General features: G+C 37.9%; 1 protein-coding gene across 3 annotated transcripts in view; it reads right to left on the bottom strand.

Moving 5' to 3' along the window:
• Positions 1-16,291, bottom strand: part of FER (FER tyrosine kinase) — a 151,599-nt gene that overhangs the window by 84,650 nt on the left and 50,658 nt on the right. For all 3 annotated transcript variants that reach the window (XM_058826024.1, XM_058826022.1, XM_058826023.1), the window contains one exon: positions 13,679-13,868. In XM_058826024.1, the coding sequence (XP_058682007.1) occupies positions 13,679-13,868 (190 nt within the window). The remainder of the gene's footprint in view (positions 1-13,678; positions 13,869-16,291) is intronic.

A 16,291-nucleotide genomic window follows, 5' to 3' on the forward strand; every position in this document is an offset into this window, starting at 1 on the left:
GCATTTATTTCTGCCATGGGGGTTAGTTAAAAGGTGCTTGGGGAAAGTACAGGAAATACAGAACTAGGGTAACAGATCAGTGAGAAGGACAGTTTGTGGGGTTTCTTCCAAGATTCTGAAAAAAAAAAATAAAAATTGCCCGATCTCAACTCACACAAAGGTTCCATCCAAAACACAGTTTTCTAAGGAGGATTGTATCTCTTTTAGAGTTCAGCATTTTGTATCCAAAGAAGACATGGGAAGACAACTGAATCAACTAACTGGATGCTGTACCAACTGCATAAAGGAAAAACTAAAGCTACGGGAGCAAGTACTCTGTGCATCAGCCAATGAAGCAGCTGATGCTGCTTCCAACACTGCCAACTGGGGGTTAGTCAGCTCAAAATATATCTAAATGCAGTATTTATAAACACAGCATGAACTGACTATGGCATTTGTTAGTGACTGCACTTACTACACCAGTCAATTACTTTATTTAGAATGCACCACTCACTACCAGGAGGCATGACAGTCTTTCCAGATCTCATTAAATATCACTGTTGGATTTGGTTGGTTTTCAGCCACATTGACACTCAGTAACACCTGCAGAAGTGCCTTATGAAGCTAGTGCATCCACATTACCAAGGTGGTGGAGTGAAGATTTTAGGCATTTAAGTCAAGAAAATCTGGCTCCTGGAAGGGATTAGATGCATTGAAGCAGCTTTACCCTGAATGCTGTTTGGGAAGCAATGGACAAATGTCAACATGTAAAGAACAGAAAACAAGAACAGCATCACTATATTGCATGACCTTGAAATCCATAAATCCTCCTACAGTTCACAAGACACCAAGAACTAAATACTCAACAGCAGTAGGATCCCAGACTGCAGGCAGGGACCTGCAGCCCAACTTTAGCAGAGGTCCATGCCAGTTGCCAATCCACAGAAAACAGTCTTCTCTAGGGGAATGAGGTGGGGAAACCCCCAAATTTTTCCCTAATTTCAAAGGGAGTTCTTACAGGCCAGAGAAAAATCCCATCTCCCCAGCCAACTACCATATCATTGTACCAGAGGGGCACTGTCTTTATGTTTGTCATCACTCTGTTCTGACTGGTACACGGTAACATTTCTTCAATTCTGCCCTCTACACAGTGGCATCTACTAATCAAGATTCCTCTTAAAATTCATTAATTGGCTCAAGCTGACTCACTGACTGGCTCTAATGAAACCATCTGGCAAATGCTGTGTTGCGCACCAAGAAACAGCATTACATGTTATGTGATCAGGCAGAATGTGAAGACTTTTTTGCTCCCAATAAACAGTGCTACTAAACATGGACTGGTGACTGTAATCTGTTTGGAAAATCATATTGTGACAGGATGCATTTTTTTTATCACAATAAAACAAAGTTTCATGGAGTTGACTCTGAAGACCTTCAGTCAGACAGGGTATGACAGGTTGTTAGCCAGATCCACATTTACATTAGATGTGTTAAACAATAAAACTGAAGCTTTCATAACTGCAAAGAGCTTGCAGTCTATGCCTAGATTTGAATTTGATCAGGTATTTCTGACAGCTGTTTGGCAGGGTAGTCAGAATATAATGTTTGCTTTTGGTTTTGACAGATACTTGTTTATGCACAAATCAGCCTGCATGTTAATAGAAAAAATGATAGACCAACTTTGTGACAGCTTGAGCACAACTTGAACACCACAACTTAGGTAGGCTTAATGAGTAATCTTTACAGGGTGCCAAAACAACAAATATCTGCCAATTTAAACAACAGAACAACAAAAATGCAAACCCTCAAAATTGGCAGTGTTCAAATTCTACTCTGAGTAAAGCCTATGGTCCACTGAACTCATGCACAGATCACAGCTACTAATCATAGACAAAAATAAGACTATTTTGAAAATATAGACATCATGGATGACAGAGTCAGGATGTAAGTCTCAGTAATGGTACCAAATAAAATATTTCTATCCTATTCAAGCTGAGGTTCATAAATTTTATCTAGCATCATGAGACAAAATAAATAAGGCAGGACTTCTACAGAAATGCAGTAAGACTTTGAGTTATTAGTTCAGTCAATAGATTATCTTTTTTTATTTCAGTCATTACATATTTAAAAGGGTCTGAGCAACCAATCAGTGTTGTAAATTGTTTGTAAATTGTACTTATTTGGCATGCTCAAGCTACTTGTTGAATCAAAGACCAGTCTCCTCGGTATACAGAAGAAACTCCTTTTGTACCCACACTCCCCTTCCGCTAAAAAATCAATATTTTCTAGTTTATGGGTATAGTTATACATGATGCAATGCATCAACTTCTTTAAAAGTACATTGAAGAAAATAACTGATGAAATACTTCAGTCATGTTGGTTGAAAATCCTATTTTCCTCACTATTTTTGTTAGATATTATAAAGCTACAAATCTCTTTATCACACAGTTCCTGAAACACTTAATGCCAAGATCAAATTGTACATAAAACTTTCCACAAACACAGTGTTAATTTACATGTTACAGATAAAAATCTCTATGGAGTGAACAGATCATACAGACAAAAGCAGCAGCACCTGAAGCCACCTGAAACCTTCTAATACACAGCCACAGCTTTGTACTAAACAGCCTGAGAGGAAAACAGCTCCATTTTTGTCAAAAAGCTACTTCATTGGCCCATACAAAAATTATTCTACAAATCATTCCTTCATTAATAGTATATATGTCACATATTACTGTGGCCTGGAACTTCAACCATCACTAAGTGAGCACAACCACACTGTAACAGGATTCTAATAGGTAGGAGACGTTCACAATTCCCACTTGCAGGTTTGTCCTCCCCCCACCTCTTACAGAGAAAACAAATCTCTCCTTTATACTATAATAGCCAACAAATTAACATAAGAAAACTGAATTTATATCAGCTGTACTGAACTATGATTTTCCTTGGGAATGTGGGTTTCTCCTACAGACAAACAAAATACAAATGTACCTAAAAAGTTTTTGGTTTTTTTAAAACCCAGAAGTAACTTCTTTAACTTTTATGGTTTTATAAGCCGGAAGTTACTGTTGGGTTTTTTGTTTTATTGTTTCTAGCTCAGAAGTTACTTATAAATTTTTTCATTTTTAGAACTCTCCAAATACATCTCCCCTTACTTAAAATCTGAATTCTCTTTCAGTACAATTGCCTATGGCCAACTCAGTCACATCAGTTCCTGCTGTACTACAACATTCACTATATTACTATATTATTATTAATATATTATTACTAAATATTACTATTTATACTGAATGCAGTATAAACACCATGTTCAACTGCTCTAGCCAGCAGCTAGCACAGAAGACAAAAATTTCAGGTTAACATGGTACAGAAACTGTCACAACTGTCCAGCATCTCATTTTAGCCCCCCCAACTCCAAACCAATATATTTGTGTTTCCATTTTTCTCTCTCTCCTACCATCAGTTGTTTTCATTTTTATAGCAGCTGCTGAGTAAATGCTACAGGTTTCCAGACTAAGATAATTTCAGTTAGATATTGTGACAGTCTTTATTGTTTCAGAGTTCTGGCAAAACTAGGTAAATTTAATCTAAAGGAGAATGACAGAATTTTGTATTGCATATAAAGTCAAACATTAAGTGATTTTGTTTCATCTTAGTATTCAGAGCCAAGATCCAGAAATAAAATAAGTCGTTCTGCAGCACATCAGAAACAAAAATCTGCAGATATAGCTCAGGCTATACCACTTCTATACTGTATTTTTCTTATCATACCATTCACACTTTGATTTAGCACTCAGTTTACCACAGAGGCAACATGTGTTGATAAAGTTAGAGCCACAGTCTCACAAAAATACTGTCTCATGAAGTTATACTGACAACTGCTCTGTCTCCAGCCCTTCCTTCTCAATGAGTCCTACATGAGTATGTTGTAGGTTTCTCCAATCCTACGTTTGGTCCTGTGTCCTAGACAGACTTTGAATCCACATGATAGTCTTGTCCTCAGCACTGTTCATGACCTCTTTTCATTTTACTCCTGATAGGACTCCTAGGCACACTGAACCTGATTAAATGCTCTACTACCTCTGGAGCTGCCAGTGTCCAGTTCTGCCACTCTATCCTGTATTTGGTTTCTTTTTCTTTTTTCCCCCTAAGAGGGAATTTAGCTTATTAATCTAGCTTCTAGATACCACCAACTCCTACTTTATTTCAGAAACTTGACCAAAAAAATCAGATTTTAAAATGTATTTTGCTTGCAGAAAGATTTTGAAGTAACTTCCAGAAAACAAACCTGCTTTTGGTGCACAAAATCCTACAGTGCCCTAAAAGTAAAAATCTTCAACTGTTTACCAAGAATGACAAATTTCCACACATCTTGGCTGTGATACTTCAAGCTTTCTTTCTTCTCTAGGATGAGGACATCAGTTTCAGAAACTCCTGAATATCTGCTATCATCTTCATGCAAATGTCACTGCCTTTCTCACATTACCTTAACACAAGAGCCAAATAAAAATTAAGTTTCTGATGACCTGTTTCTGTACCTCCCTAAAAAGAAATTAAGGTAAGCAATCCTGCAAGTTTTTGACAAGGTTACAATGACTACCACTATCTCAAACAGAACTTTAATTTTCCCTACCATTTGTTGTGGTGCATTTTTATTTTATGGTTTGTTGAATGGTCTGATGTTAATGGTCTGTTCCAGTTCCCCTCCCCGCATTTAAGATTTTTGTCCAAGTTGGATTAATAGCAGGTTATGTTCCTTCCCTTTGCCCTTCAACCATTGTAATCCCCACCCTATATTCCAGTGCCTTCCCCATCCATCATTATAAACTCTGTCCCTTGTTCTGGATCCTTCCCTGCCAGTCCCCTGTAAACCCCTCCCCTGCCAGTTCTGCCCTACTGAAATTCCCCTAATGTACGACACCCCATCAGTTCACGGGACCTGTCCTCTCCACCCCCTTTATCCCCTGAACTGTATTCCCCTCCACTCACTTCTCCCTCCCGGATTCCCCATTGGTTCAGAGAGTGTACACCCCCTCAATTCTAGTGCTGTATAAAACCCCAAACACACTGGTATTCGGGGCTCTTTGATCCCTGTCCCCTTTGACAAGTAAACCTGCTATGGAACTTCACATTGAAGGCTTCCCTCTCCTCTTTTGTCCGTTCCCTGGCACTGACAACCATTCTTGCTGCAGAGCAGGCAGCTCTAAGTTTCAGCTCTCCCCACTGCAGTGGGAAGCTGTTCCCCACTCATGGCACTGCAATGCCCCTGAGCTAGCTGTGGAGTCCAGCGTGGTGTCAACCATTGAAGACTATTTGGAACAAAGAACCTTAATGTCTGTTGGAAAGGGGGCTTCATCTGTTTGAATATTAATATCCAGAGTCACAGCTTCATTTCACAGGCAGGTGTAGAAGCAGGGCCTGGCGGCTTGGAAGATACCGGGATGTAACGGAAAGATAGTAACCCCCCCCCTCCTCTTTAGTATGGTAAGGCCTCCTGCAATTAGCCAATAGCACCTAGCTGTGACGAAAGCAGATGGGAGTAACACAGTGAACCTAGGTTATAAAAGGTCAAATTCTCCAGCAATAAACGCCATTTTGCCATCCAGTCACACTGATGCCTGTGTCAGCAAATGGACCGAGTGACCTGGGTATGGCAACCGTGCTGTTCTTGAACCAGAGTGTCTGCCTTGCTTAAAAGGCAACAGGCAGCATACCTTAAGCAATCTAAAAACTGCCATTAGTGCTGATGTTGAGGCATCTGGATCCCAAACTGACCAGAAATCTTTTGCATCTATCTGACTGCTAGATGATTAAAAAAAAAAAAAAAAAAAAAAAAAAAGGAGAGCAAAAAAATAGGGCTGTAACCTAAAACTGGATTGCCATTCTGGTTTCTCAAGTCTGTAGCAGGTAAGAACTTCCCCACATGGCAGAAAAAACCCAGAAGTTAGGCATAAAATCATACACTTCAATCTGGCAAAAAACTTCCAGTGACACTACATTAAAACCATAAATCCTAATTCAAATAATTATTTTATAGCAGATTTTAGGAGTTTTAGAAGCATAATAATTGCCTTTAAGGACAATGGTATTTTTAATCAGCCAGTTAAAAAGGAAGAGAGAAAAGTTGAGAAGTGATTTAAAGCAGCCAAATTCTATCACATTACTTCCTGTGCATTGCCTAGAGGCTATGAGAAGTTAGCAATTACACTGATTTAGTCCCATCACTATGAAAAAGAGGCAAGAAGGCAATGATTATGATTTTGGCAAAGAATTACTACTTTTCTCCCAGCGCACAGAGAAGCATATGCTGGATACCAGTATGTGATTTCTGTTCAAAAGAAAACTTCTGTGTGAAGCTTTCCTAATCCACAGAGAAGATTCTGACTGAAAGAACAAATCTCCAGTGGGCATGCAGTTCTGCAGCACTACTGTAGTGAAGCCTGCTTCCAGAAGGAAGAAATGAAAGTGCTTGAAATATTATTGGCAGTTCAAGGGAGGTCTGTATACTTATCTCAAGTGCTTATAACTCTCCATCATACAGAGAGTTGGTAAACTATTTCTGCACTTCAAATATTTTAAGAGTTCTCTTTCTTTGAATGATTCATATGTCTCAATTCCTCAAAAATTTCGGTTATACTTCTAATTTCACTTTTCCCCAAGATCTGATTATTTCTCAACACTTTTTTGATAGATAATATGCTAACCTTAAGAAAGGCTAAAGTTCTGAGCCTTAGTGTATGAACTTAGTCCAATCTTCTACTTCAGAAGTTTCTAGGCATGTTCAGTGGCGAGAGTCTAGATAGCTTTGCTAACTTCTCATCTTGTAAATTCTGGACAAGTCAGTGGGACAAAGTATTACTGGTTTTATCTGTCTACTATACTACCTTAGTATCTCCTTTTTTATTTTTCTTCCTCTTGATATAAGTCCATCAGGCAGTTGGGATTTATAAAAAGAAGAAACAGAAGCTAGAACATATTCAGTATGAGAGAAAGATGAATAAAATTCATCTTCCCACACTTCCCAAAGGCATCTGACATTTGGGGCACTTTCAATCCATGTCAAATTCTGGCTGTAAGCCACAACACAGGCCCAAGCCAGCAAGCTTGGAAAGTGGCCATAAACAAAATTGAACTTCAGCTGTTCAGGCAACCACCAAATAAAACTGTTTGTTTCCAGGTCTTTTATGAATAGATAGGCAAAATTTCTACAGCATGACTGTACTGGCAGTGTTTCCTCAGCAGAGTATAAAATAAAAGAAAGGATAAGGACACCAATGCCGCACAGACTAACTCTGGCCCTGGGTCTACTGATAAGAAAGTTAAAATCTTGCAATAATGCAATGCAAGTGTACAAGATTCATAAATATATAAACCAAATTACTGTGAAGGGCTCCCCTGCCATGCTCTAATACAATCTTAGTTTTATATAAATGTCATAAGCCTCAAATCAGTAGAGAGTTATATGGACAGATAAGGGAGATGTTTGGTGATGCACTACAGAGGATAAGAATGTGTCTATTCTTCTGAATTGGTAAGAAAAATGACAAATTTATCTCTACTGTTACACTTTCTGCTATTGCTGTAATGGCCTGTCAAAGAAGGCAATCGCTTCCTTGCATCTTTTTCAAAATAAAGAACCTGCATAGTCTGAGCGTGCAGAGGAAAAGGAACCCCCAAGAGAGTTCTCTCAGCAGATTATGTTTCAGGGCCTTGTGATCCAACATCTAAAATGTATGCAATGAAGCATCTTTACTCAAATAGTAAACTCCTGCAAAGCCTCTTTCATATCTATGTAACTGACAGTAAAAATATAAAAACATACGAACTGATTAAATTTGTCAATTACTATTTTAGTAAGAGTTCTGAACACATTCACTGCAAATCCAAGCCTGCAGAAGAAGACTTTGGCTACTGGTTTGTTGATCATACTAACTAGAGCACCAAATCTCCAATTCTAAAAAGCAAGGATGGAAAGATAAAATATTCACATTAGGTAGAATAATTCACAAACAAATAAAGTAGCACTTTAGCTCTGTTTCATGTATTTAGTATTTTTTTCCTTCCATAATGACTGAGAACTAATTTTTTAATTACCACAACCTTCAGTAAAAGCTGGTTTATCCTACTTTTAAAGCAATCACTAAGGCTAACATCTCTGAAGCCTTTTAAAAAGGAATAACAAACAACAAAAGCTATTAGATCTGAGGTGAACTGGTTTTTTTTTTCAAGTAATAATGCTACAACAGATAAAACCATTTTCTGCTGTGTACAGTTTTAAGCCTGGAACTCTACTGGCACAAGGCATTACAACATCCCAATGGCTGTACCATGGTTCTTCAGCTTGCTTCTGCCCTCTCAGGAGTTCATGCTAACAACTTTGGCTTATTCAGTCATAACTAGTCTTCTGGCACTGAGCTCCACCTGCTGACAAGTCTCTCAAGTGTTGCAGAGCTTGCACACAAAGTCTCAGTTTTGTCAACCAGCTCCAGGAAAATGCTGCACTATGCAAAATACATCTACATGAAACACTTCTACTAGTGAGAACAGCAAGTAATTCCAAACATATATTCTAAAAAGTAATAGGTTTATGCCTTCATAATTTTTTTTTACCATGTAAGGAAAAAGGAAAAGACAAATTAAAGTGGCACAGAGATTTAACTACATGATTGCTAAACAAAATTAATTACTATTTTATATTAACTAAATCTATTGCCTGTTTTAAGCACTCCCAGAAGGCTTCCCACTCTGTAACAATTTCCAAGGCAATATCTGATGCTGTAAGTTTAAAGCATTACCATGAAATGCAAATCATCATAATTGTACATAATTACCTGAGTAAATGTTTAGCTGGCACTAGAATATTCAAAAATTAATGAGGTTTTTATTTCTAATCTAATAATCAGATATATACAAGTTTTGTTGCTGTTGCTTTCTTTATTTTAATTATAATGGACTACTGCCATACTTTGTTGAGCATAATAACAGCAAAAATATACCTTATGTACCTTAAGACAAATAAATGACAGGCCATACATCCACTGACTGAACACCTAAATGTGGAATAGTAAGGTCAAGTAGCTTCTAGTTATTGGTTAAATTTTATAGTGACATAATACATAACACTTTGGATAACTCTTACATTTTTGTCAAAATATATCTGTTTACAAGGAATAACTAGCTTCTTTTTAGTATCTCCATACTTTAAGCACAGAAGAACATGTGAACTATGAGTCTCCCATTAACACAGTGAATAGCATAGATGTGTAACTCTAAGGGACTCAAAAATAAGATTTTAAACTTGTCGTACCATCAGCATCATAGCTATCTCTGTCTTGTGTAGATAAATCAGTAGAAAAGTAGAACTGCTAGTAACAATAAAATGTTTCATTTTTCTATATACAATGACAAAACTGTTAAATGCAATGTTCAGAAATAACAAAAAATACATTTTGGTTTCACTGTAATATGATATCCTTATTGAAAAAAAAGAGAATCGCTTGGCAATTTCTTTGCTTTTTCTAAAATGAGTACATGCCTACCAAGGCATAGCCAACATACTTAAATACATTGACTAAAGCAAACTATACTGAAGACACTAGCAGAATATGAAACTTCCTATTTACTAGAGGCAAAAAAGAGCAAGGAAACTAAGTTAAAACACTCACATAACATTACACTATCTATAAGAACATATCTAACAGCAAAGCAGAATTTAATTCCTTGTTAGTATTCTATTATACAGTTACCTAACGTAAGGGAAGGGAAACAAAATAATTTGCAAACTATTCCACCATGAAATTGGCTCTATTTATATAATATAAATACTTAGGAGATACAAAACAAAATCGCTTTGCATATCCGCGTTTAAATTTTAAATGACAAAACAAAAAAATTGCTTGTGACTTGAGGACACAAAAATTTGCTTAATATGAAAAAAAAAAATTCATTTGCTGACAACACAAGCCAACTATGATTTTCTAATTCTTAGAAAATCTGTAAAACAAGTGTTTACAATTAATTTCTGAAGAGGAATTAATAACCACATTCAAGTGTATCAGAGTAACATTTAGATGAACTGCTCTCAGAAAAAGTGGAGAAACCTTAACAAATTTATAGCTGAAGAAACCATCATCCTCTTGAACAATAACAGGATGAGCCATCAGCAGCAAGAACATTTTTTTTCTGATCTTTTACAGCCCTATACTTTTGAGGAGTTTAACTAGAAAAAATGAATCCTATTTTAAAAATCAAAAAGATGTTTATTTACAGAAACAACCCATCAGTGTATGATTTTTTCATCTTGAGATATAGTCAAGACTTCTGAGTCAGGGTGATGCCAAACGTGAGCACAGACTGGGAGAAAGAGCACATCAAGAGCAGCCCTGCAAGGAAGGACTCAGGTGTGCTGGTAGACAAAAAGCTGAACATAAGCTGACAGTGTGCACTTGCAGCCCAAAGGGTCAACCACATCCTGGGCTACACCCAAAGCACCATGAGCAGCAGGATGATGGAGATCACTTGCTCCCTCTACTCTGCCCCTGTGAGATCCCACCTTGAAAACTGCACCCAACAACAATCCAGCAACTTGGGTCTTCAACAGAAGAAAGAGATGGAACAAGCCCAGAGGAAAGCCACTAAATTGACCATAAGGTTGGAGCACCTATCCTATGACAAGAGGCTGAGAGGAGTTGTTCAGCCTGGAGAAGAAAAGGAAGATCTCCAGGAAAATCTCACTGAAGCCCTAAGGTACTCAAAAGAAGTCATAAGAAAGATGGAGGCTGACTCTTCACATTGGCAGATAGTGATACGATAAGGGGAAACAGTGTTAGTCTAAAAGAGGAGAGATTCCAATACCTGAGCTGAGTCTTGATCTGCCAGGAACACAGCTCTGGCATGAGCTGTGAGGGATGAGACAGCCCCAGTACTGACAGTGACCACCCAACACCACCTTAATCCTCTCTGCTCCACTGCAGGGTGACAGCAGTGGTCCTTTCTTTGTGTGCAGAGACAACAGGCCTGATTACTTCTGGCTCACTGGAGTGACCAGCTGGGGAAGAGGCTGTGTGAGGGAAAAATGCCCCGGAGTCTGAACTGCCGCTCAGCACTTCTACAGTGTGCTGCTTATCCAACATCACAGGCATCGAATTATTTAATGATCACTTCAAACCCCTTCTCAGAAAACAAGGCCAATACCAACACCATCAGGCATGTTTTAGCTCCTCTCTTTTTTCAAGTCCAAAAGCTAGTAGAATTCTTTACTGAGGTGCAGGAGCTCCTGCAGGTCCTAAGGAGAAAAAACAGCATGAGCAGCAGGATGAACAGGATCCAGGGCAGGCTGCAGTGGATTACGACTGTTTCCTTCTGGGGCAACATGTGCTGATCCCAAGGCAGCCTCAGTACCAATGGCCTGCAGTTAAATGCTGTATCCTGTACATGTAAATGCTGAACTTGACTCAGCTTTGGAAATAAAGTTGCCTGCTTTCACAGTTAACCCTGTTTTCAGTCCTATTCAATCTCCTGTACAAGGCAAGGACTTCTGCATCTGGTACCCACAAAGTGTGAATGTCCAAGAGTGGCTTAGCCCTTCTGGCCAGCTTTGCCTTGAAGAAGCAATGGAAGTGCTGCAAAAAATAAATTCTGCAAAATTTATTCTTCAGATGAAACTTAACACGTCACACTTCATGACAAGTCTTCTCTGCAAGGTAGCTTGAATGATCAGCATTATTTTCATAAAAAGTGAAGGCACTCTAAACTCTTAGATAACGTAGGCCAGATGGAACTCCATAAACTAAAGCAAGTTACTTAAAGTACAGAATCCGTATTAAAAATGAATTAATTATCTCTGACATACAAATGTGTCTCTGATTTATTTTCTCAAGTTGCCTTAACAGTAAATTTTACTTACTGGTTTAAAAAAATAAAACAACACAAACCCACATTCTCCTATATTTCAGATTATACAACATCACTTAAGAGTGTTAAATGTCTCTGCCTCCTATTGTACCAACTTCCTCTTCCCATTTTACCTTCTCCCTGAGAAGCCGACCAGAGTGCCTCTCATCCCTTTCTAATTGCTCTCATGACTTTTCTCTGCAACCCTGTATTGGGTTAAAGTGGCAAGATTTTGTAAAGGGTGCATCCTACTGTAGTGGAAGGTGTTGAAAGGGGTTGGAACTAGGCAATCTTCAAAGCCCCTTCCAACTCAAACTATTCTGTGACTCTATGTTCTCCCTTCCCCTACCCTCCTGCAGAAGCCACCCTGCCCTCAGCACAGAACCAGCCACCCTGTGCCATCTGCCCTGGACCACTGCAGGCCCATCAGTGGCTGCACTGGAGACCATGGCTCCTCATTTATTGCAGGTGACACTGGAGGTGACACAGCGCTGGCAGTGATAGAGCTGCTGTGTCTGTGTCCTGTTGGCCTTATGTAGGCCTGTGCTCAGCACATAGGATTATTTTCTCCCACTCACTCACTCAGAGGTTTAGACACCAGAAAGCAGACTTCAGTAATCTTGAGCTGAAGGGGAAGAGTACCTTCATAATCTCAACTAACACGACACTAATCACTAGCACTACTAGAGGTTATGGTATTAAACAATTAACAAGATAGCCTATTCCAAAAAGATTCCAAACCTCCTAATCTTTTGCAATCATTATCCTGATCCTTCTTTTCTCTTTCTTCATACTTTTGTACTTTTTAAACTCATTCCAGGTCATGACAAGCATATAAGTTTTGTAAAATAATGTTTTGTATCAATGTAAATGACAACCACCTCATAGTGCCTTGTAAATATTAAACAGCAGTGGAAGCAAGAGAATGCTCATAATTAAGTATAATTGTAGAATGGGAATCGAACAGCTCCACAAATAGCCAGGGGAAGAAAAAAGCTTTCCTCTCAGAAACAATCATTTAATTATCATTTCACAGAGCTACTGCCCCATGGGCCAAAAAAAATGTCATGCTAAACCTCAAAGAAAAAAAGTCATAAATATCTCTTACATGTCAAAACTAATCCACTAAGGCAAACATTACTGTTTGTCCCTTTGGTAAACAGGTAGGGTTTGTTTGCTTTTTTATGTGGCCTACAAACTGCACATAACTGCATACAACTGAGAAAAGGAAGTCACACAAAATATTAGCAAAGTAAAGTACTTATTTAAAATATATGAGGTCTCATCAGAACAAAAAAAAATTCCTTTCAATTATTAAGAGCATGTAAACATTTAAAAATAAGTTTCAAAAAAAATATTCATTTCTGTTGAATAAAAGAGTAATTACAGTATATAAAATTAATTTCTCGATTACTTAACACATGCAGCAATTCCAAGAGCTTTTGCTGTTAATTTTCAATCTACAACTGTAAATTCATTTCTTCAACACAGCCAGGGAAATAATCAATAGCTACTCAGTCATATTTACTAAATCTAAGTAAGGATTATGACTTTTCTTTATAAAACAGCAAGCATGAAGTGTAGAGAAGAGTCATCCAAGCCTCCAGACATAGACTGCTATGAGTTACTGCCACTTAAAAAGAAAAAATATCATGCAACTGAACAACTTGTCCAAACAAGTCTCCAAAAATGCAAAGTGAAGTCCACTCACTTTAAATCACATCAGTGAGTATCTTGATACTATGATCCTGGATTTGAAGCACAATGGCAAGGCTACACAGTTCAGTAAAACAGATGTAAAACTTACCATGGAAGTCACTGATCTGGCATCTTCTTCATAATTCACTACAGGTGGTGGCTCTTTCCCATCATTCTCTTGAACCTTTTGTTCCAGTAGTTCTTTCTGGGCTGCAAATTTTGCCTCAGAGCATCTTAGTTGCTGGACTGTTTGCTTAAGTTCTTCAAGCGCTTGCTTTTGGCTCAGCAAGAGTACAATACTGCAAAGAAAAACAACAATTTAAAAATATAAATGATTCAAAATAGTTTATTTGCTTCATGAAAGTTGGGGGGGGAAATGCATGACAATTTTTCAACATAGTCATTTATTCAAAGGTGAAGCACTTCTAAAAGATTTTCAAAGCAGCAAGATAATGCAAACACTCTCTTCTCTCTATCACAGCAATCATGTTTAATGAATATAGGTGAAACTCCTGTTTTCATCCACTTTTGACTGAATTTATAAACACTGGGGTTCCCCCTCCCTTAGAGAATAAGTAAATTTTAGATAATGATTTTAAATGATGAGAAATTCACTCCAATCAGTGTAGTTGTTGCAGTAATAATTTGCAATATTGAACTCACCTCACATCCAGTATGAATATATATGCCCTCATATAAGAGACACCTGTTATTTCCACTGCACTGTAAGTACTTCTGGACTGTGTTATAACTGTCTTATGAAGTTAAATAAATTTGTCTTTATGAGGAGCTGAAATTAACTTTTCATCTTCTGCTTATTTTTATAGTTCCTGTCTGAATACCGCTCACACTCGTGAATACTCAGGGCAGTCATGATTGAATAATATTGAAGGACATGCACTTAGAGATCTGCAGGTACCCAGATGACTCTATTATCACAAAGAACTGCCAAAACCAAAGACTGACAGAAACAGCCTAAGAGACAGTATAATATAGTATAATACAGACACCCTTAAAAGCATTCAACCAGAGCCCAGTAATATGCGGTCTACAACGGAAATGCAGAGTCTTCACAGTCTACAAGAACAGATAAAAAAAAAATAAAATAAAAAAGAGGTAAATGGACAAGAACTATGAAGAATGAGGAAAAAATGAAGAAAAATCACAGGACTGTGTTGCTTTTTATCTTCAGGATAATTCCTTGAAGACAAGCCCTCCTGCAAGCCCTACCCTTGAAATAAAAAAGAAAGGCAAAATTTGTTCATACAGGGATTGATGCTTCACAAACTGATGCTCAGCCAAGTGGGTATTCAAATGGGTTTCAAAGTAACAGAGGAACCACATGTCATAAAATCCTCTTTGGCAGGAAAAGATACAAGTCATATCCATATAGGTGAGTGTTATATCAAGTCACTAATGAGCAAAACTCTGCACCATCACCATATTGATCATTCGTTCAAAAAGGGTGTAAGGTATGCAGACATGATTCTGAAATCTGAAACTGAGATTTGGCAGGAGCTTGCACATATTTAAAAGCATCAGAGAAGCAAATTAACAATTATCCTGAAGTTAACCTGAAGATAATGTGCTTTCATCTGGTCTCCTTTATGAGAGAAAAAGGACATCACCATGTGAACATAACAGGCTTCAACCATCAGCAAGGCTTTGGTGAATACACACTGGCTGGAGTGACATCCCCAAACACAGAATGGTTTCAACCAATCAAGGCACAGCAATAACAAGACATATTCTGCTAGTGAAAAGTCACCCACAAGATAATCTCTTTCTGAACTGTGGAAAAATGGATTACAATCTGATTTGGTTTCCCAAATCCAACTTTCAGTGCTTGCCACTTCAGTCAGGCATGAGGAATTAGAATCTATAAAATTATTTGCCTGTGGCTTGCATGACTGCAACCTAGCAAAGTCCTTGTTGCTAGCAATAGCTACTAGCAACTTCACAGAATGAGATCTTGTGTGAAAGATCCCTGCAGATCAGGACAACATATAAGAAAGTGGCAAAAAGGTGAACTAAATCAAAACTCAAATATTGAATATGCTATCATGTTGGAAAGACAGATGGTATGCTTGACATATACATATTTGAACAAAATACAATTAAAATGCTTTCTGTGTTTAAGGTAACATCATCATTTGAAGATGGAATATTAGTGCCAAGATAAATGTACCAAGACTCTGCCATAAGGTATGACCTTATGCAGCCATAATTAAATGCAATGTAACAGTTGGACAACATATCCTGGGGACAGTAAGTACATGCTGAAACATCCTGATCACTCTGCACTGCAGCTAAAAGGTGGAAAGGGAGTTTGTTGGAGTTAGGTATGACCAATGACAAATTGGAACAAGGATAATTTTGAGGGAAGCCTTCACTGTACAGCTAGATATCTAAGCCAGACTCCCTGCCTTTTAATAAGACAAACAGGTACTGGTGAAATTTGAACTGAAATCATCTCATTAACACCATAAACATCTGCTAAAGGACCAGTCAGAGAAGCCTTTGCACAGTATGAAATACAGCCATGGTCTAAACTATTTTCAGGGAGTGATAATTGGTAACAAAACAATATTGAGGGGAAAAAAACCAAACAACACCCCATCAAAAACTCAACTAGTTCAAACATAGTTGATCCTCTAAGCATACAGCAAAGAAGACAGGTCAAGAACCAAAATTTGGAAAACACGCTGTAAGCACATGTGAA

This window comes from Poecile atricapillus, chromosome Z (genome assembly GCF_030490865.1).
Source record: "Poecile atricapillus isolate bPoeAtr1 chromosome Z, bPoeAtr1.hap1, whole genome shotgun sequence".
NCBI lineage: Eukaryota > Metazoa > Chordata > Aves > Passeriformes > Paridae > Poecile > Poecile atricapillus.